This window comes from Selaginella moellendorffii, unplaced genomic scaffold, assembly GCF_000143415.4.
Source record: "Selaginella moellendorffii unplaced genomic scaffold, v1.0 SELMOscaffold_48, whole genome shotgun sequence".
Classification (NCBI taxonomy): Eukaryota; Viridiplantae; Streptophyta; class Lycopodiopsida; order Selaginellales; family Selaginellaceae; genus Selaginella; species Selaginella moellendorffii.
The window spans coordinates 1227943-1249798 of record NW_003314309.1 but is presented as its reverse complement, the minus strand read 5'-3'; the positions used below and the strand labels follow the sequence as shown (position 1 = coordinate 1249798).

Here is a 21856-nt window from a genome sequence, read left to right as displayed (position 1 = left end):
ACTTGTGAGTGCTGCTGAGAGCTTTTGCTTTACTGTTGCTACTAAGGAGTTTATATATTCCCTTAAGAGTGTAGATATTGTTATTAATTTTCCTGTCTCCAAGTATGTTTATATTTTGGTGGCCAAAATATTTTATGATAGGAAGTCCTTTATTTTCCAAGATTTGACCATATATCCTTTCTTTATTTCTTTATTTCTATATTGTTAGTTATTGTAAATTCCTCTTATAATGCTTCTTTATCCACTTTTTCTTCTTTCACAATAATTTTTCCTCAATTTTTCTTACTTTCTCCTTTTTGCCCCGACACTTCAAACTTTTTTTTTATTTCGAAGGGGTAGAGGGGATTGATAGGAGTCCGGTCCCCGACGATAGAGTGAGGACGAGCAAATACAATAATGGAATGAGGACAAATGACATAGATTGTGGAGTGAGGATGAATATAACGAGTTTGAATGGAATATCTAGTTTGAGGCCAAATAGATGCAATAGTGGAGTGAGGAGATTGTGAAGTGAGAATGACTGTAATAAACTTGAACAAAGCTAGTGCTTTAGAACTTTGTTTTCTTCAAGAAGGGGATATTGAGGATGTAGAAGACAAATAGAGTAAATTTAACCTTCTATGTGTGGTGTTAGATAGAGACGAAAGTCATAAGTCCGAGTTAACATAAGTATTAAATCTTAACTGAAAGGAAGATGTAAAAATAGGTTTTACTTATGGGCATAAGTCCTAGTTAACAATGGTCTTGGTTGATTATTGGCCAGTAAACTTAAACATGGGATGTATTGTTTATTATAATAGCATTTTATGGATTATAATGGTTCTCAAAATCATTTGTTTTGGTTCAAAATTATGGCTTCATGGTTGGTTTGAGCATTTGGTAATTGCACATGGAGTTGTAATTAATGCATCAAGATTTTGTAATTGATTAATGCTTATGCCATAGCTTTAGGTTTTGTTTTAATCATGGTTATTAATAACTTTTTTGGTGGTTTTGTGGGAGTTTCAAATTTTTATAATAGTTTATAATTGCCCAGTAAAAGCTCCAAATGTTCCACCTTATTTATTGTCATCAAAAGATAGTGTAAATTTTGTAAATACATGTATATATATATATATATTACCATCCATTCTTGTATATAAACAACATTCTAAACCCTAATTAATACACCTATTCCCCAATATTGTTATTTGAAAACATTTTAGGAATAGAAGTTTATAACATATTATAAAAAGTAAATAATGTTTTCCTTAGAGCCACAGGGAAGAAGCAGCGGCAAAAAAGTAGAAGCTCTAGGTAACAGTTACCACTGTGTGGATGCTGCGAGTGGCTCCCAGTCAGTAAAAGAGCTGTGGTGCACTTAGTCAGCAGGAAACTTTCACCTCCTGGTATTTTTGCTTGACTCATTTGCTATTTCTATTTGCTAGATGAAAGCCACTCTTTGACAGGCAAAGAAAATGAGCAAGAAGATTTAGCAACAAAAGTGCATCTACATTTACTTCAGCTTACTTGTATCTTCCAATGGTAAGAACAGCAGACTTGTAGAAGAGGCTCTAGAACTCTGAGAAGATGGCTAAGGGAGAGATTTCAAGGGGACAAAAATTCGTTGCAAAACCAGAAACAAAGGGCTCAGTGCTTAGTAAGCTTGAAATTGACACACCTTTACTCAGTCAGAGCGTCAGCGTCAAAGGCCGCTTGGAGAGAAGCTTGTGCTGCTGGATAGACGAACACCAGAATGTTCTCCATTTTGGTCCGGAACTCGTTGGGCATCAGCTCCAGCACTGTGTCGACGAACACCTCCTCCAACTCCACCACTTGATACGCACCCGCAAGCAAACGCCGCGGGATCGATCTGGCATACTCGAGCCCCACGGTGAGCCCTGCATCGTTTAACAATGCCACGACTCTGAAAGAAATAAAAGTCACATGTGACAGAAGAAAACACAGAAAAAGAAAAAGAAAAACTTGCCCTGGAATGTTGAAAAACGCATCCCAGTTTGTTTTTCCATCGGCTGCGAGTGGGATCTCCACATCTGCTTCTCTCGCAAGCCTCACGCATTTCTCCCGAGCGGCCTCACAGAGCTTTCGCAGAAGCACTCGCTCGAACAAGCGCAATGCAGATAACCTCTGCCGCAATGCTGAGAGTTCACGGCCCTGGGCTGAAAGCTGACGACCCAGGGCTGCAAACTCCTCCTTCAGCTTCGAAGTTCTCTCCTTCAGCTTCGAAGTTTCCTCCTCGAGCTTTGCCACTCTCTCTTTGAGTTTGGTAATCTCCTCCTTAAGGCTGACGATCTCCATTGAGTCCTTCTGCAGCTCCTGGATTTTCTCAGCTTGCTCTTTCATAAGCTTGTCATTCTGTGCCTTTGTGTTCTTGATCTCTTCTTTCTGGTTGGTGACTTGCAGGATCAACGTGGAGTTCAGAGCTTTGAGTCTCGTGTTTGTGCCCTCCAGTCCCTGGTCTGGCTTGGGAACAACCCTGATGTAGTTCTGTCTGGCCCATGCCTCAGGCGTCAGCCTCGAGTTCTTGTAGCTAGGATCACTGATTTTGGCCTCCAGATCTTCCTTCCGCAGGTTGAAACGTTTCGCTGCCGCATCCACCGCAAAACCAAAAGCGCCATCCAGAGATTTCTTCCAGTCACCCGCTGGAAGAGGCCATGCAGACAGCGTGAATGAAAGCGAGGATTGGCCGCTAACGCAATGCAGCTTTGATTGTCGCAGAAGAGGCGAGTGGGAGTCTTCACACTCACACCAAGGTTAGAAAGTAGTGAGCGTAACCACACACCTTCTTTGGTAGCTTGTGAGGCTGCCAAATATTCTGCTTCAGTACTAGAGGTTGCCACTGTACTTTGCTTCCTGCTGCACCACGAGACTGCCGCACTGCCCAGGGAAAACGAATAGCCAGAGGTGGACTTGCGTGTGTCACAGTCTCCCCCAAAATCAGCATCACAGTAGCCCGTGAGGGTAAGCGCTTTTCCCTGGTAGCACAATCCAAGGTAAGTAGTACCTCGAAGGTACCTGAAGATGCGTTTCACCGCTGCCCAATGTTGAGATCCAGGATTAGCCAGGAATTGGCTAACTTTGCTGACGGCAAAAGAAATATCTGGGCGCGTACAAACAGCTGGATACATGAGACTGCCAACAGCTTGTCTGTAAGGGATGGAGTCCATGGCTCTCTTGTCGTCCTCTGTCTCAGGAGACATGGCTCGTGAAAGCTGGCAGCCTAGTTCCATTGGTGTCGCCACTGGATTAGAGCTCGTCATAGAAAACCTGGCCAGCATATCTTCTATATACTTGGCTTGGTGAAGATAGATAGTGCGTTGAGAGCGATCACGCACAAGTTCCATGCCAAGAAAGTAAGAAGCCGAGCCAAGAGTTTTCATCTCAAATTGGCTGCAAAGATCTCGCTTAACCTGGAGAAACATTAAGCGATGATTATGGATGACAAGAGTATCATCAACATAAAGAGCGATGATCACAAATGATTCACCCTCCACCCGAATATAAAGATTTGGGTCTGCCTCGCTACGGGAAAAGCCCACACTTAGTATAAAATCGTCAAAGCGTTTGTACCAAGATCTGGGTGCTTGTTTCAAGCTGTAGACAGCTTTCTTGAGAAGCCAGAGATGATCCTCTTTTCCAGCGGCTAGAAATCCTTCTGGCTGTGCCATATAGATTTCTTCTTCAAGTGCGCCATAAAGAAACGCCGTGGTCACATCCATCTGTTCCAGATCAAAGTCTCCCACCGCAGCAAAATTAATCAAGGAACGAAGAGTAGAATGCTTAACCACTGGAGCAAAGGTGTCGTTGTAGTCAAGTCCAGGAACTTGCGAGCATCCTTTCGCCACCAATCGCGCCTTGTAGCGAACCGAGCCATCAGGATTAAGCTTCAGAGCATACACCCACATGCTCTTGATAATCTGGCGATTGGAAGGCACAGTTGGAACAAGAACATGTGTCTCGTTCTTTTGCTGTGAAGCAATCTCGGCTTCCATTGCTACACGCCAGTAAGACGCTTCCTGTGAGGCCAATGGCTTCTCCATAGGTCCTCGGAACAGTAGGAGTCCCAGCTGCACGAGAGGAGACCATTGTCTCGATGAGACGCTCAGTAGGCCACCTTGTGCGGTTCGATCTGCGTAGAGGATCTGGAGGAGGCGGCGGGGTTGGTGGTGTTGGAGTAGAAGCGGGCATAGATTGTTGCATAGGGACTGTTTGAAGCGGCACAGTGATCGTGCCGACAGTCAACTGATCTTGTTCCGCTTCAACGTCATTTTCTTCGGTCAAGGAAGTAGAACCTTGACTAGAAGGAAGAAACGAATTCTCGTTGAAAACCACATCTCTGCTCAGGATCTCCTGCTTCGTGATTGGATTCCAGAGACGATAGGCTTTGTGATCGAGGCTGTAGCCCACAAACACAGCCTTCTGGCTCTTGGGGTCCAATTTCTTGCGCATTCCATCAGGGATGTGTGCCCACGCTTCACACCCGAATATTCTCAGATGCGTAACTGTAGGTTTCTTGCCACTCGATGCTTCTTCAGGAGTGATGTCAGCAAGGGCAGAGGTGGGGAGCCGGTTCTGGAGATAGTTCGCCGTCAAGACAGCGTGAAACCAGAAGCTGCGAGGCAAACCACTGGAAAGTAGCATTGCCCGAGCACTCTCCACTAGTGTGCGATTCTTGCGCTCAGCTACGCCATTCTGTTGTGGAGTCTCTCGCGTTGTAAGTTCTCGCACAATCCCTCCTTGCTCACACAGCTGGTTGAAAGCATTGGAAGTGAATTCGCCTCCACCATCACTTCTCAATCGCTTGAGCATTTTCCCAGTTTGTGTTTCTCCCATATCCTTGAAAGTCTGGAAGTAGTGTAACGATTGGGATTTGCGAGCCATAGGGTAGATCATAGTGCGACGACTGTAGTCATCAATGAAACTGATAAAGTATTGGATACCTCCCACTGCTGTGGTGGCCATCAGGCCACACACATCAGTGTGTACAAGTTCCATGAGCTCTGTAGCTCGAGATGCTCCAGTCTTGGGGAAAGGTTGGCGAGTAGATTTTCCTAGCTGACAGCCCTGGCAAAATGGAAGAACGGCTCTTGGGTCCAGGTCTAGACCTTCAACCATCTGCTCGCGTGCGAGCTGCTTGATTCTATCAGCACTAGGATGCCCCAGGCGTGCGTGCCAAAGCTCCAGTGAGTGACTGGTCGTTGTCTTTTGTGCGTGTAGGCCCAGACTCCGTCCAGTAAGATCTGGCAGCATGGTAAGGCGGTAGAGGTCACGCCGTCCAGGCCGGGACGCTGTGAGGATGGCTCCTGTGGTCGAGATAAGCTGGAATTGGCGAGGTGTAATGGCGAACTGATACCCATCCTCAGCAAATTGTCCCACAGAGAACAAATTAGCACATAAACCAGGAATATAAAGAACCTCGTGGATCTTTACGACTATTCCTTGTGGTAAAGTGAACTTGATGGTTCCAATTCCTTTCACAGCAAGCTGCTGGGCATTGCCAACGATGACATACTCCTCTGTGGCTGTAGGAACATAGGCTTCAAAGTACTTATCACTGTTGAACATATGGTCTGTAGCAGCAGAATCCAGGTAGATGCACTCTGCAGACAGTGCTGCCACAGCCATAGCTCGTGACAAGATGAAGGCGTGTACCACCTTTTTCTTTGCATTGTTCCTTACAGGCTTGAGAGATGGATTTTTCACCCAGCATTGAGCTTCGTCATGGCCTTTCTTGTTGCAATGAGAACACTTGGGCTTCTTGGATGAAGAGGCTCCTTGTTTCCCTTTGTTCACTGTTTCTTTCCTGAGAGAAGAGTAGAATGCAACGGCCTCTGATCCTGTTGTTGCTCTTCGTCTCAGATCATCGTCCTGGAGGCTACTGATCACGCCATTCAGGGTTAGAGGAGTTCCAGTGGTAGTGAGGCTACGTATGAGAGGATCAAAGGATGGAGGAAGTGTGACGAGCACCAGCTCTGCTTCTTCTTCATCCTCTATGTTTGCACCTACATCCTTAAGATCATCTAAGATGGTTCTCACACCAGCAAGATGATCCTTGAGATCATCCCCTTCAGCCATCACCAATGCATGAAGCTGCTTCCGTAAAAATATGCGATGGGATGTTGAAGGGATCTGGTAAGTCTGCTTCATGGCCTCCCACGCTTCCTTTGCACTCTTGCACCGTCCAATGCAATGGAATTCTCGCCCCTCCAGCGCTGCATGGAATTTGCCCAAAGCTCTCCGGTCCTTCTTGCGATACTTCGCAGTTTCATCCACTGTAGCTGTATCTGGAAGTGTCTCAGTTCCTGTGGTGATGTCCCAGAGGCCTCGTTCATCCATATAGGATTCGAATTTTGTCTTCCAGAAGCGCCAGTTCCTCCCATCAAATTTTGGTGGATTTGCGTCCACTGAAATGATATCCACTGTAGGCACAGTCGGATTTGTGATGGGAGGGGAAATAGGTGGTGGATTTGGAGGCGGATTTGTAGGAACAGTGGCTGCCATGGGTGCCGACACCCAATCCCACCACTCGTTCAAGTCTAGGTCCAGGTTCTTAGTCGTCCAGTGCCTCTTGCAAGGCCTGGAGCGTTTGGATTAGGGCACGCCTCTGTCTACGTAGACGGAGGCTCCGATTCACCCTAGCGGGTGTCGCCCTGATCCTACGGTTTCGTATTCTTTGCGCTCTCCCAGGCATTGCTCCGATACCATCTAACGAAAGGTGAAACCGTGTGATGGTGCTCAAGATCCGTCATAGCATATGTGGAATGGAAAATGTACATATGTGTGACATGGTGAACCGGTGAAGACTCGTGTCTCTCCACGTGGACTAGCCACGTGGCACAGGGCCACTCTCAACAGAGTGCACTCCACGTAAAGAATCGGGACGCACGGACGATTCTCTCCAGGCGCAATATAGTTCCCTGGAAAAAAAAAACGAGGATAGAGCTACCACAAAGCTTCTTTGCCACCCTATTCTGCTTGGCATCCAATCTCTCAGCTTCGAGGGGGAATTCTCTTTGCTCTGGCGAGAGATATCTTGGCAAGGGTGGCGCCAATCGATCGGGAGTGACTTACCGCTGCCGCTGCTGCCCATCGCTCCACTCGCCGCTAAGCCCTTGGGTCATAAGATTAATTTTCATCTAGCGGCTGTTGTCAATTTAGCTTAATTTTAATACATTAACCAAAATCACTGTTGTTAAAACTGAATTAATATCAATTATTATTAAAAGTTATTAATTATGCTCTATGTTATTGAAACCGTGACGAGACTTTGTCGAGAAGAGCAACTCTTTTAACTGCAAGAAAGGTTTTAAATTGATAGAAATATGAAAACTTTGTGATATACATACCATCGCTGTAGCAAGCCATACTTTACAAATATAATCTAAAGTGCTCATGAACTGCATTGATAAATTCTGTAATTGGGGATTGATATTTGAAAACCAGGAAGGTATCGGTCCTTGGAGCTTGCAAAAAATTGGATATTTTAGTGCTAGACGAGTGCAGCTACATAATGATTAAGGCGATATTGGGAACTTGTATTTGGCGGATCTTGAGAAGTTGGAAGATAGGATGTCCTACTTCAAGAAGCCTTGCTCAAACTTCTAAGATTTCTATTTTATTTTCTTTCCTATTGACATACCCAGAATGCATAATTTAAGGTTCTATCAAGTCTCACCATCACCAAGCACAAGCTTCTTCCTATTGATGGCCTTTACATGTGAGGCTTGAACCTGTTTTCTTTGCTTGGCAATGGCAGTGCAGCCCTGGACAAGTCCTTGGCTTTGCCAATTGCATCACTCTTACCTCCATCCTTCACGAAATGCATGCGTAGAGAATCCCACTGTCTGGTGAGAGAATCCCATGACGTCCTCACAATCAAATGTAGGCACTCACAATGCTTGCTGCCATGAGCAAATGCACCTGTTCCAGCCAAGTATTTAACCCACACAAGATTGTCTAGGATATTATTCAATCTCATTAGCCTAAACTATTCATAAAGATTTTAGAAATTAAAATGCCTAATTGTATAGCTTTTTATTTTTAAATTAAGATATTTCTTTTCCAGAAAAACATCTTAAACATTCCAGATTCAGTAAAATATTTTATTAATAATTTGTTACTTGCAAAAAATGTTACAAATATATAAAATCTTTAATATTTGAAGACTTATATACAATTTGAATAGAAAAATAATATTTTATGATATATAGGAGGTAAATAGGGACTTAGTTGATATATCATAAATATATAATTTAACTACAATAAACAAATAAAACTTCTAATTAATATGAATGTGTTATAAAATCAGCATGGAAGAATTCAGCAATGCTCACATATTCCATGATATTAACATTGTGAATCATCCATGAGCCTACTGAAGAATCCTAAAAACAAAGTAAAACTTGTAGAAATGAGCAAAAGATGGAGATTATAATAAAATTTTGACTTTTGAAATGACTTTTTATTAATATAGGTAGTTCCTGGGAATAAAATCAATTTCCTTGAATAGAGAGTCTCAAAATGTTCTACCATTGGGTGGGCGCATTAGGGACAACAACAAACATTCGTTTAATAAAAAAGTGTATTTCCTCCCCAGCCTGATATTAAGCTTGCTGATTCTGAGTTTTGGATAATTAAATATCCAAAAGAGCTGATTCAAAAAGTAATTTTCTTGACTACAAGAAAGGTAAGTAAAGCTTTCTCATCTAAGATAATTTTTTCCTTTTATCTATACAAGAACATAGCTATAGGGAGCAGCAACAAAGCCAGGAAAATCCAAGTTTTTAATCAAGCCACAATCGTGAGTTACTAATTTCAAGTTAGTCTTTTCATATTCTTTTATATGTCAAATTTAAAGTCTACTCTAGAACTTGAACAAAGGTTTGATCTTTCTCTTGTTGATATATATATATATATATATATATATATATATATATATAATTTTTTTTTTCTTAAGTAGGGTTTAGGGAGAAAAACTATATAGTGTAAATATTTCTCAATCCAGCACTTTCTTTTCCAATTAATTATTTAAGGTTAAGCATCTTTAAGTTTACTCATCTCACAAATCCTTGCCATCATCAAGGTGGATTTGCTACAATTAGGAATCCTTATATAACCTGATGTGGTTCCCATTTATTATAGCTGCAGCACTCCATAGGTTCCAGACAATGTCTGGAACTTCCATGGCTTCCATTGTTGAAAGCATACCATCTTGAGAGGAGTCTTGCAGCTATCACATCTTCCTTGGTTACAACTGACTATGAAATCTTGCATTCTTGGATCAAATAGTTTACAGGCTGTTGTTGTCAAAATGGAAGCCGTCATGGCAGAGCGACTGATATGCTTTGAGCACATCTTTCCGTCGCCCAGACACAAGTCCAACGTAGTTTGACATGTTAGATCCTGAATGAGCTGCAGCATTGGGATTAACATGTCCACCTCCGTAATCAAATGGTCTTGGAGATGGTTCAAGCAAGCCACCTCAACTATCCATCGATTGGTCTTGCTGATCTCTCTGGGAAGAAGGTCACTTGTTTTCAAACGAATGAGGCTCTTGCGCACCATCTCACGAGCGCCAAGATCATGTGAATTACGAAATATGTGCTCCTTTTTCTTGTGATCGAGCTTTCAACTCCTCCATTCTCTGCTTGATCGCGGCGCTTTCATCCCGCTCACCGGCCTCGCCCAGGATGTTTGCGAACATCACATACGTCGACCAATTCCGAGGCTCCAGTGCAAATGCCCGCTCCGCGACCCGCCTTGCGCGCCTCACATCCTTGTGAGTGGAACACGCCGCTAGCAGCGCGATCCACAGCACTGCCACTCTCACCGGCAACTCCTCCACAAACCTCTCCGCCTCGTCAAGCTTCCCGCACCGTCCCAGAGCGTCCACAACGCAGCCGTAGTGCTCCACGCGTGGAAGGATCTCGCAGTCCTCCACCATGCACCGCAAGAGCACTGGGAAGCTCTCGAGCAATCCTCCGTGACTGCACGAAGACAAGACGCTCACAAACGCGATGCTGTCTGGAGCGACGCCATCGAGCTGCATTCCCGCGAAGAGCGACTGCGTCATCTCCAGATCCCCGGCTTGGGCGTGGGCCGAGACGATGGACGTCCAGGAGATCACGTTCTTGCTCGCCATCTTTTCGAAGATTTCCCGAACGCTCTCTAGCCTCCCAAGCTTGGAGTACATGTTCATGAGCGAGTGGCACAGGGCCTCGTTCGAAGCAACCTCGCTCTCTTCGATCAGCCTGTGAGTGGCAATTCCTTCGGCAAGGTCTTTCGCACCAGAGCAAGCAAGAACAAGGCAGAGAAAAGTGACGTGGTCCGGCTCTACGTCGATCCTTTTGAAGAGCTCCATCGCCTCGCGGAAGTGGCCTCCTTGGGTGTAAACCGTGAGCATGCAGTTCCATGAGTTGCGATTCTTGTGTTGGATCGTGTCAAACGCTGCTCTCGATTCTTCCACAGCCCCGCATTTCCCATACATGAACACGAGAGCGTTTGCTACGACTGTGTTGCTCTCGAATCCCCTCGAGACGACGATCCTGTGAACTTTCCTGCCCTGCTCTAGCGATGCCAGGCTCGAGCAAGCGTCGAGAGCGCTCACGCAAGCAACCGCGTCAGGTTCCAATCCTCCATGAGCGAGCAGCCTCTCGAAAATCTCTATCGCTTCTTTTCCATGGCCGTGCTGGGCATAGGTCGATATCAGCGTCGTCCAGGTGACGAGGTTCTTTTGCGGCATTCTCTCGAAAACTAGCCTGGAATCTGTCAGGCTTCCACATTTCCCATACATTGTGATCACCGCAGTCCCGACTATAACGTTTGATTCCAGGCCCAAAGCTTCGATCCTTGCGTGAAACTTTCTAGCTTGCGGGAGAAGCCTGGGTCCCGTGAAGGAGGCAAGAACTGTCACGCAAGTCACCGGGGATGGCTTTATTCCATCGAGCTCCATCCGTCTAAACAGCAACAATGCCTCGGAGAAGTGCCCATCCCGGGCAAAAGCTGCGATCATGATAGTCCACGAGAAAAGATCTCTGTTGCAAATGCCGGCAAATACCGCACACGCTAGATCAAGCTGCCCAAGCTTCCGATATGCCTGTAGGATCATGTTTCCCACGAACTGGTCTTGGGCGCAGCCGGGATGCCTCGCGGAAACGAAGTCGTGCACACGACGAACTTGTGCTAGATTATTCTCTTGTACGCACCACTTGAGAAGAGACACGAAAGCTCTCGAAACTGTCGTGTTGATGCTGATCTCCCCTGCTTGCTCGACCACGGCATCCACAGCTCGCGAGAGTTCTCCATACCTTCGCTTCCATCCGTCCACATCGGTCTCCAAGAACTTGGCATTGTCACTCATCACCGATGCCGCTGCCGTGTGGAACCGCTCGCGGAGCACCCGAATTCGCCGCAAGCTCATCTAGCAGGATCGACCTATCCCATGACCACGGAGCCAGCTCTAAACCAGAGGAACAATCCGTGGCAAATGAGATCCTCTCCAATCAAGAGCTTCTTCCCAGATCATCACCGCCCAGAACGAAGATCTCGTCCCGGAGCCCAAATGCCCGCTGCGAGTGGACATTGAAAGCCGGAGAGGGATGGCTTGCGCTGGATGCTCCCGGCGAGAACCCATTCCCCGTCCACGAACTTGTAGAGGCGGTCCGAGGCGGTCAAGCTGTAAATCCCGCTGGAGGTAGAGATGAGCTCTCCGTGATCCATGGCGCTCATCCCGGAGGAATCGCGGTGCCAGGAATCGCTGCCAGGATCATAGACCAGCACCTCGCAATGCGACGAAGAGAAGCGCCGGACGAGCGACCGCGGCGTGTCGGTCGCGACATCGTACGACTCGGTCACGACGACAAAGTCACCGTCGTGGTCGCAGCTCCCATTCACTGTCGCCATAGCGAACTGCGACCGCGCGACAGTTGGCGGTGATCCTGGCTGCCACTTGTTCTCGGTAGAATCGAAGATCCGGGTGTGGTTCTCCACGGTCGAGCGGCGAGAGCTCGTCCTGGATTCCAGCGCGACGAGGAGAGTGCCCACCGCCGCGGTCTTGAATGTGGCGAATTGCACCGCCGAATTCTAGCCCCGATCTGGAAGAGGTGCTTTGGATTTGGAGGGAAGATTGTAGATGCAGTAGGAGTTGTGCCCATTTTCCATGAGGATCACAACGAGCCAGGCATCCGCAATGCCATTCTTCCTTCTTACCGCCAGGAAATGTCGTTGACACCGATCGCATGGTGCGGTGGTAGATCCTGGGGACCTTGGCGAGGCAGTGGCGAGCGACATCGTTTGGAAGCCCCGAAATGAGAGATTTCTTGGCTCGCTGCCACGTGGCATTGTGACACGTGTATTAGGGCTTTCGGCTTTCTCCCCTCGCGATCGGCAGCGCGGGCAATGCCGCTCAAGCGGTCATCAAATCCAAGGCCGCCGCGCAGGAAGAGAAGCTGCTGGAGTCCAGCCAGCGGGTGGGATTCAAGGTCAAGGTCGTGGGCGAGCCCCGAGTATGTGACCACCGACCACGAACACCGGATTGATTTACCTCGACCTGGAACAGGGGAGCGGCAAATTCCCCAGCGATGGCCAGTGAAGTGATCGTCAACTACATTAGCTACAACGAGTCCGGGAGAAGGAGCGACAGTAGCTACCAGAAGGGGCAGCCATCCAAGACGCGACTGGGCGATGGTGGATTGGTTCCTGGGTTTGAGGAAGGGATCAAACGTACGAACTGCTTGGAGCTAAAGAATGTCGAGAGGCCGACCGGAGGACCCAACTCGAGATCTTCGACGTGGAGCTCGTCGAGGTGAAGGGTTGTGTGAGAAAGACTGGGATTCTTCTCGGCTCTTAGCTGTGACTGACTGCAAAGAATTTCGTTAATTTTGTCAATGGATCGATCTCACCCGTCTCATGTGTGATGTTCCTGGCTTCGTGAGGCTGCTGAAATCTTGCTGCGGTGATTTGGTCAGGGTGTGCGAGCGTCTTGGGCGATGAGCGCTTCCGATCCAACGTAAGAATCATTAGTTGATCCTTTGGAAGTAAAACTTCCCATTGTCTGGACGTCGATAGATTGGAAGAACGGAATGTTTGCTTGTGGAACTCTATTGTTACAGCATATGCCATGCATGGGCATCTTGACATGGCACGAGATTTCTTTGAGAGAACACGCTGTATCCTGGAATAAATGTCTCAAAAGCGTAAAGCCACAATGGCCTGGTCGACCAGGCGCGAATCTGGTACGACAGGACTCCCTGGCTAAATGTGGTATCGTGGACTGCCATGCTGTCAGCATATACCGTTGCAGGGTATCTGGACGAGGCAAGAAGTATATTCGACAGTATGCGTCAGCACGACCTTGTGTCGTGGACTGCCATGTTGGCAGCCTACGCTGGCAACGGTCGAGTTCTTGAAGCATGGAACATCTTTACCAAAATACCTGAAAGAAATCTGGTCGCATGGAAAGCTATTGTGCAAACATTGCCCAAAATGGGCATTTTTATTAAGTCGGTGGAGCCGTGGGAGTCCATGCCAGACCTGAGCGCCCTTTCATGGACAATCGTGATAGCCGCGTATGGAATCAGGGCTTGGTAGACGTAGCTAGGCGTTTTTTTGACAAAATGCCGTCCAAGGACGTTGTGGCCTGGACGTCCGTAATCACGGTTTATGCCCAGAACTGGGATCTTGATGAGACAGAGCTTGTCTTTGCAAATATGCCTTGTTGGGACTCGGTCACGTGGACGGCCATGATTCAGGCATACTCTCAGAATGGAAGGGTTGAGATGGCAAAGACTACGTTTGACACTATGCCCACACGAATTGCTTTTTCGTGGAAGTGCCTCATTTCTGCGAATGGCATGTATGGGCATTTGCGTAATACCATCGTTACCTTTGAGAAAATGCCTGTCCATGACAAAGTTTCATGGACAACTATGGTTTCTGGCTTTCCCCAAAATGGCCAGCTTGAGGAGGCCCTGGATGTGTTTAATCGAATGCCCAAGCAGGATCTCTACACTTGGAATTCGATCATCCTAGAATGGCGACTTGAAAACCATCCTGGAGCTCGTTGGCTCAATGCTCCTCAAAGGAGTGAGGCCGAGCTACATCACTTATGTGAGCGTTCTCATGGCTTGCAATCACGAAGGCGTGGTCAACTCAGCAAGGGAGCACTTTGGGATCATGGTGGAAGCTCATGGCATTTTACTGGTGATCAAGCAGTTCCACTGTTTGATAGATTTGCTGGGACAAGCACGGCGGCTGGAGCAAGCCGAGGAGCTGCTCCACAGCATGCACTTTGCAGCCAATAAGATTGCTTGGACAACTCTTGTGAGATTGAGCAAGGGGAACGAGCAGCAAGGAATGCTTGTAGACTAAATCCTTGCAGCCATGTTGCCTTTACGTTGCTATCAAATGTGCATAGCCTCATTTAGTTTATGCTTGTGTAGAAGCATGATTCTTATCATTTAGAGGAAATAGAAGTTGTAATAAGGTTTCCATAGGTGAACCTGCAAAAGGATTATTGACACACATTAAACATGAGTATTTTATAGCTGGTTAATTGGGACATGGACTTATAGTATTGGAAGTCTTGTGCACATGTCACTTATTCCGTCATCCTCAACCATTGGATGGGAGCGAATGACACCGGAAATAAGTTGTCAAAAGTAATAAATTGCTATCAAGCCCTGGTTTTAATTACCAGTTAAGGTCTGGAAGATTGAAATTTTTTTATTTTTTTTCTAATGGCGAGTGGACAAATTGTGGACCCTTGACTGGTGGCTGATACCAGCGGGAAGATTCCGAGTCGAATAAGCCGGTCCGGTACCTTGCAAAGATGCTTCCTCTTCTTCTGCAGTTACCATTGAATCAGAGTGCAAAACCCATCACAAGCACTGTAGTCCCTCACTCTCAGATTGTGACAGTTTCCACCTCATTCAGGTCACATGAATCGGGTGCATTAACTCAAGCAAATTGTTTGATTTGATATTTTCTTGTTTATAAAAAACAAGTGGATCATCCTTAAGTTGTATAGATGATGTGGCAGTAGTTATGCCCACATGGCAGTAATTCTACTGTCCAAGAAAATCACAGCCTTCGCCGGGATTCCTGAGAATTTAAGCACTGTTAACATGAATGTCAGAATTCAAATTCTGACATCTAGAGCTAGAGTTATGAATGTTTAATCTAACCAGAGTAGACAAAACGCCTGCTTCGCAGGTAAAGTTGATTTGATCCCCGTGAACTTGAAATTCAAACTACCTCTTGTCTAAATGGCTGCTGTCTCCAATCTGGTAAATATCAAAGAATCAACGCATCCAGACGGTGATTAAACCGGTTGAGGAAAGGTCTGCGCAGAATCAATCAGCCTTACTGATTAAATAAAAGAGAGAGTAAAATGAGAAATTCTTCTCGGTTCTTTTCAAGCTTTCTCTTCCTCAAGTGGCATTATTAACCAATGGTGCAAATAGATCCCACGAATGGAGAACATTAACACTCTTGCAGAGTTAATTTTCTATCATGAAGTCCACCTTTATGTCTTTCTGAGTGTAAACAATGCTGAGTGACCTTGTGAGAAGAATATTACCTCCAAATGGATAATCATTCTAGAGGATGATGGGCCAAGTAGAAGAGGAGCACAAAGCAAAGGCGAATGAAATCCCAATGTGGTGCCATGTTTTTATTTTAACCAGGTCTCTATTTTATAGATAATCGGCTAGAAATTATTTTTCCTTCCTTCCAACGGATCTATAATCTTGTTTTGAATTTAATGAACCTGACATTTATGGACTTGCAACATCCTCCTCACCAAGATGTGCCTGAAGCTCCGCGGGGTGCTGGGAATCGGTGGCTTGTTTGGCTGCTTTGCGGTGGTGGTGTTAGTGCCCTGGATCTTCACCCTGTCAAAACGAAAGGCATGCCGCTGGAGGTGATCTCCGAGTTCTTTGCGATGGATGCCGCCAGCCAAGATCACTCTTTGAAACTTTGATCCTGAGAAGCTATTTGTATGACTTTGGATTATAGTAGCTTCTTGTAACAACATCACGAATAATAGTTTCTCTTTTTCTCTTGAGTATATTACCTATAGTCAACTTTCATGATAGCTCATGCCATCTAGCTGGTGATCATCTCATTATATGAGAGAAAGCTTTGCTTGCTCGGACTTTTGGGCGTGGTATTGCTTGGAACTCGTGGGATCCGGCTCTTGGTTGTGGGATCCCAGGTGGTAGACATTGTTAGAGCTATGGTGGGTGCTTCACCTCTCTCGCCTTCCAAAATTCGCAACACCTACATGCAACAATGTCAACCTTGTAAGTTCATGATTTTTCTTCGTAAGTATCAACCTGACTCATTCTTGGCCTTTGCGAGGGTTCTCTTCTTAGGCAAAATGCCGCTGCGTGGACCATTGCTTGGATCTCGTAAAGCTGTGACTCCTGGAGTAAATCTTTAACCAGTCGTGGATCCAGTAAAGAATCGGCATCTCTTACATCGAGTTTTGGACGAGCCTGTAATTAATATTAAATAGAAATTTTTTAAAAAATGAATCTTACCCATTCTGTGAGACATTGTTCTGCATGAGGCAGGGATATATCTAGTGATCTCCGGCCTGTGACCATTTCGAGTAAAATCACACCAAACGAATACACGTCGGCTTTCTCTGTAACTTGTCCACTTGAAGCATACTCCGGAGCCAAATACCTTCAATTCTAAACATTAAATGTCATATTAAAATAACATAGGAGTTTTGGTTTCTTACCCGAGTGTGCCAATTACCTTCGTCTCAACTGCGGGCTGGCTGCTTGTATGCCATCTAGCCAATCCAAAATCTCCAACCTGGTACCATATAAGTAATCTAGAAACGATATAGTAACAATGGTTACCATTGGAGCATAGTCATGTGTGAGAAGAATGTTGTGTGGCCTGAGATCTCTATGAATTATAGTTCCAACCCGGCATTCCTCGTGAAGATATCGCATCGCTCTGGCAGCCCCCAAAGCGACTCCCTGTCTTGCACACCATGGTAGCACCGTGTTTTTGTCTGCCACCATTGTCACATGTCAAAGCCAAGTGTTTAGAAAAAAAAGAAAAGAAAAGAAAAGAAAGTACCAAATAAGTGATAGTCCAGTGACTTGTTGCACACAAACTCGTAAACGAGCATTCTCTTGCCACCCTCAACGCAAAATCCTAGCAAAGTTACCAGGTTTCGGTGCTGTGCTCCACTCAGAACCTTGACCTCTGCACAAAACTCCCTCCCTCCTTGCGTGCTGGCGAGCTTGTGTTGCTTCACGGCAATGTGTTGGCCACCTTTGAGAACGCCCTTGTACACAAACCCAAATCCTCCCTCGGCCAGAAAGTTGGCATGCGAGAAATTGTCTGTCGCCTCCTCCAGCTCAGAATACGTAAACTCTCTCGTCTGTCTCTTGAAATCGCGGGGCTTGTGCTTGCAAATCGAGCAAAGTGGCAGTGCCGAGCTCCCGGGTTTTGGGAAGAGGATGGTGTCCTCGGTGATCGCTTCATCAGTCGTAAGTTTCTCTTTATCCAGCTTGATTGCAGTGTTGGTTTCATCCAATTCTCTCGGCAGTACAGCGTCCAACTCCACTGCCGCATTCTCACTCGGGCCAGGATCAACAGTGACACTGTTATTTGATGTTCCTCCTCTGCGTGCTTTGAACATGAAACCATGGAAAAATTGAATATAATAATGTAAATAACGAAAATTCTATTCACCGTGTTTACTGTGTGTGAGGATCGTATCGCTGTCCGAATCCCCTCCGGAGGATGAAAAGTGACGATACTTTCCAACTGTGTCGAGGATTTGGGAGTCGGAGGAGATGTCTTGGAACTGGAGAGATGGTCCCAACACCACCGGGGCACAAAGCTTGAGAATTTTGCCTTCGTTGTTCCGATCCATGAGAATCATGTTGCAGGAGAGCTGGTCGTTTATATGCTTGCGATGTCTCTTCATATTTCTATCCAGATTCATAGTATGAGGACCTAAAAAACAGAAGAAGAAGAAGAAAAAAAAAACCTGTCTAGAATAACCCATGTAGGCTGTAGTTTTCTTATTTCGGTCACAGCAACTAGATTCAGTGGATACCCAGTAACAATTCGAAGATCTAAACTAGCCTGTTAAAAAGAATATACATTAAAAAAAAAACCAAAAGTTTAGAATGATTTCTTACGTTTAGATCCTCGCATGCCTTTTGAATATCACTGAGAATTAAGCTGTAGAGCTTCAGTTTCTTACAAATTTCCTCATCCTGGTTGCCAACGATAGACTGTTCAGTCCCCTTCTGGGGCTTGTATCGCACTAAACAATAAATATTAAAATAAAAGGCAAAAAAGAAGCGAAAAACTTACTGAGTTTTGCAATTCCTGTGACTGTTTGCGGTAAAATCCCAAGATGTGTCAAGACATCCCCATGCTGAAGAATTCTCTCCAACGTCCACTCCACAGCGATGCTTGACATCTCCCTCGACGCATCAAAAATTACCACAATGTTTCGATTCGAAGGAAGAGTAGTAGTAGTAGCAGTAGAACTAGAAGTAGAAGAAAAATGGCCAGGCACAGTGCTGCCCGAAAGTATGGCTATGTTGCTCGGCAAAGGAACACTAGACAAAGATTTTCGATCCATTTCTTCTTTCTAGTTCCCTTTGATCTTGTGATAGATCTTTGCTTGAATTCTCCTCTCGGGGTGATGACCCTGGAATCCTTTCTTGGGAGAAGGAAGAGATTCTAAGGCCGGGATTCCACAAGTATCGAGCAAAGAGAGTAAACAAAGAGGTAAGAGACAAGGGAACATCGGGATTCTCGTCCACTGGCTGCTTATAACTTTACCCGTGTGTAAATTTGGAATGGCGATGGCGGGAAATGATATTCTAGGGTTTATAGAATGGGCGAGGAAGGAGCTCGAGGAGTACCGGCGGCGGCACGACGATGGCGCGGCGATGCCCGGATGGGCGTGGATGATGTCCTGCGTCTTGTCGTGCTGCCAAGCTCATCCCCGCGGGGTCACGGAAGGGATTCTTCTCGCGGAGCTCTTCCAGGTGAGGTTTGTTTGGATGCCGTAATGGAGGTCGTTGTTCTGGACATCCACGTCTTGCCTGGTAAGCTCATTTAGCTTGCATTCTCGATTGATTGATGGTATCACACACAAAGTTTCCAGGGAGTAATAGCTATCTTCTTACGCTTGGAGATCTTTCCAGCGGGAACACAGTCGACCACTATCTGCACCGAAAGTAAGCCAAGAACTTCTGGTATTCGTCTTTACCTTTTTTTGTTGATGGCTTCTTTTGTTCATAGATTTTTTGACATGGTACAAGATGAGGAGGGAACTATTAAGAGAGGTCGAGATCTACGCATGACAGGTTGTAGGCTGAGAGTTGGAGCTGGATCGTGTGCTCCGCGTCTTTTACCCACAGAGCACCTTGGCGAGGTGCAGTGAATGTTTGATTTTTTGTGAGTTAGCTACTGTTTTCTACGCAGGACCAAGAACACGATGCAATGCTGCTCGGCGCGCAGTTTCTCTCTGACACTTTCCCGTCTATACAACGTGGAGCTGCCGGAGATTACCATATTTATGCCAAGTGTTGTTTCGCGTGATCGATCGAGTATGGCTTAATCACTTTGTGACGAAAAGTCCATGGAGACTGAGACGAACGGCGACAGAAGATGGAAAACAATCTTGCTTGTTGATAGTGAGGAAATCACGGTGCCATTCGTCCTGTGGAATGACCAGGTTCCTATTGCCAATTTGCTAAAGTTTCGTATCAGGCTTTCTGCTTTTGTAGTGAACATGTTTTACGTGATTGCAGTGACGGAAGCATGTTGGCCCTTGAACGACCCTTTGTAAACTGTGACACAATGGAGATAAGCCTGGAGTCTGGAACATGCACTCGGATCGATTGTGTGCCGCCCTGTCTTCAACTCGAGCAAGAGGTAAAACTGCGTTTACTTCGGAATAATCTTCGAATCGTTGTCAAAGGTGACAGTAGCGTCTGATCACGAAACATGTCTTGGATCGGAAGTGCTAATTCCACGCAACCCACACGGTGCTGTTGATCTCAACCATTTCCCCGCTCGTGTATGTATAATGCAAATTTTCTCATTCCTACTGACTGACGTGTGTAACTTACGTAGCTTCTGGTAAAGGACTTGAGACCGAAGATGTTCAACCTTGCAGTTTATGGTACAGCAGCGTTTGTTGGTTGTCAGATTTCATCTGCCAAGCAACCATTTATACTGTCTATTAACGACGACACGGGAATTATCGAGATTGAGCTTTAGTTCATGCTGGAGAGCTGGTAAAAATGTTTAATTGTTTTTCTTTTAGTTTTGATTTTTTCTGAGAGTGACTTTGGCTGGCAGGTCTTTTGGCGAGGTTTATTCCGGACAACTTGTGTTTATATCCGGCCTTGCTACTTATACAGATACTGGTGGAAGGTAAAAGAAAAACTATCTAGTCTCCTTAACAATTATTTGTTGCAGGCTGAAATGTTCTTGGACCGAAAGCACGGAAGGAGCATCTTTCGTGAACGTTTCCCATCTCACTGCAGTCATCTCTTCCCTGTGTCTTCACAGCATTGTTCCTGTCTCTCGATGGTCTGGCTATGGCCAGGTAGGAGAGATTTGAAACTCTCTCTTTGACCCGAGGAGATGATGTCAGGTGTGCAGAGTAAGGCTCGAAAGAGTGGAGCTCCACCTCCATAAATACATGGTGCTTGTGGTCGGCGTGTGACGGATGAAAGTGGCACTTGGTTTTGTTATTTCTGTACATGCAGTTGTGATCAAGCATCACTCTCTTTCCACGCAAATGTCTATCTTTTGACGTTGGAGAACCAGGCAGGGAAATTTGTGCTAGAGTTGACTACAAATTATCACTTTTGAGCTTATTTTTCACAGGATGAGCAAGTGATGTACTTACTAACATCAATTCTTAGTATCTATTTTCCAGAGTGAAGGTTGGTTTTGCAGTTAAATAGTTAAGTTAGTTATTTTTGGTTTGCTTAAGCAGGATATATCTAGAATATGCTTAAATATTCTAGGATATTTTACCATTTAATGGTTGTTATTCATTTAGATTAATCTCGTATTTATAATTTATAAACTTTCTTAATGTAAACTTTATTTTATCAATTGATTAATAAGTAATAATAAAATTACTATTAACTAAACCAAGCATTGCTACATGCAACACATAGCAATTTATTTATATACTCAAAATAATCACTGATAATTCTAAAATAAAAATGTTGTTAAATGTTGAATTAAAATTTAATTCTGGTTGTAAAGTTTGTATTTGTGTTTTGAAGAATATAATTTTCAAATTTTATTCTTTGTTACCCAAAATTTGAAAAAAAACAATTGATGTAAATTACTGAGGAAGGATAAATATATCATGTAATTATATTCACAAAATTTTATAAAAACAATTATCCTTATAATGGTTAAACTTTTAAATTCAATGTTTTCAATAAATAAATTAATAAAATACATTAAAGCCATATGAGTAAGTTAATTTTTACTTAATTGTTCAACTTCATAATAATCTTAATTTAAATTATAGTGTTTTGCGATATCATCTCAATATTTACAGTGATAATGTTCACAATGTTTGTTGTGTTACATTTTTAAGTTGTTCAATTTTAATCATATTGTTGTGAACAACAAAAGTTTACTTGAAATATAATTTATTATTATTTGATTTACAATTTAAAATTATATTGGATAAAATATATATAACACATAGGCTTGAAAATACAACAATTTATAAAGAATTGATGCATATTAATGCATTTCGAATTTGAAAAATCCTTATATTGATTCTGGTATTAAGATGTAACATATATTTATAAAGCTTGAAATT

The 21856-nt window shown here is 44.7% G+C and overlaps 4 protein-coding genes across 7 annotated transcripts; 1 reads left to right on the top strand and 3 right to left on the bottom strand.

The window, feature by feature from the left end:
- Positions 1-1664: 1664 nt before the first annotated feature.
- LOC112350372 lies at positions 1665-2100 on the bottom strand. Its single transcript, XM_024686450.1, has 2 exons — positions 1970-2100; positions 1665-1906 (listed from the first exon to the last, which is right to left on the bottom strand). The coding sequence occupies exons 1-2, from the start codon at positions 2057-2059 to the stop codon at positions 1685-1687; spliced, it is 312 nt and encodes a 103-aa protein (XP_024542218.1). The 5' UTR covers positions 2060-2100; the 3' UTR covers positions 1665-1684.
- Positions 2101-9589: 7489 nt separating this feature from the next.
- LOC9647436 (pentatricopeptide repeat-containing protein DOT4, chloroplastic) lies at positions 9590-11359 on the bottom strand. The gene has a single exon (XM_024686333.1). It carries the CDS (start codon positions 11357-11359, stop codon positions 9590-9592), a length of 1770 nt encoding a protein of 589 aa, XP_024542101.1.
- A 4745-nt stretch (positions 11360-16104) lies between these two features.
- LOC9647756 (proline-rich receptor-like protein kinase PERK15) lies at positions 16105-18625 on the bottom strand. The gene is made up of 8 exons (XM_002981306.2): positions 18352-18625; positions 17719-17985; positions 17098-17589; positions 16872-17029; positions 16748-16824; positions 16542-16689; positions 16335-16496; positions 16105-16278 (listed from the first exon to the last, which is right to left on the bottom strand). The coding sequence occupies exons 1-8, from the start codon at positions 18623-18625 to the stop codon at positions 16105-16107; spliced, it is 1752 nt and encodes a 583-aa protein (XP_002981352.2).
- A 244-nt stretch (positions 18626-18869) lies between these two features.
- Positions 18870-20888, top strand: LOC9647755. Of its 4 annotated transcripts, none has more exons than XR_002993734.1 (10): positions 18870-19097; positions 19150-19229; positions 19294-19426; positions 19477-19729; positions 19806-19929; positions 19976-20074; positions 20174-20294; positions 20359-20433; positions 20479-20608; positions 20657-20888. XR_002993734.1 is itself a non-coding variant. In XM_024686399.1 (9 exons), the coding sequence occupies exons 4-9, from the start codon at positions 19634-19636 to the stop codon at positions 20481-20483; spliced, it is 543 nt and encodes a 180-aa protein (XP_024542167.1). In that variant the 5' UTR covers positions 18892-19097; positions 19157-19229; positions 19294-19426; positions 19477-19633; the 3' UTR covers positions 20484-20888. The 4 variants fall into 4 exon arrangements, 1 of the variants encoding a protein (XP_024542167.1); XR_002993733.1 differs by having other exon boundaries at positions 18892-19097; positions 19157-19229; XR_002993735.1 differs by having other exon boundaries at positions 18892-19097; positions 19157-19229; positions 20131-20294; positions 20479-20804.
- The last annotated feature ends 968 nt before the right edge of the window (positions 20889-21856 follow it).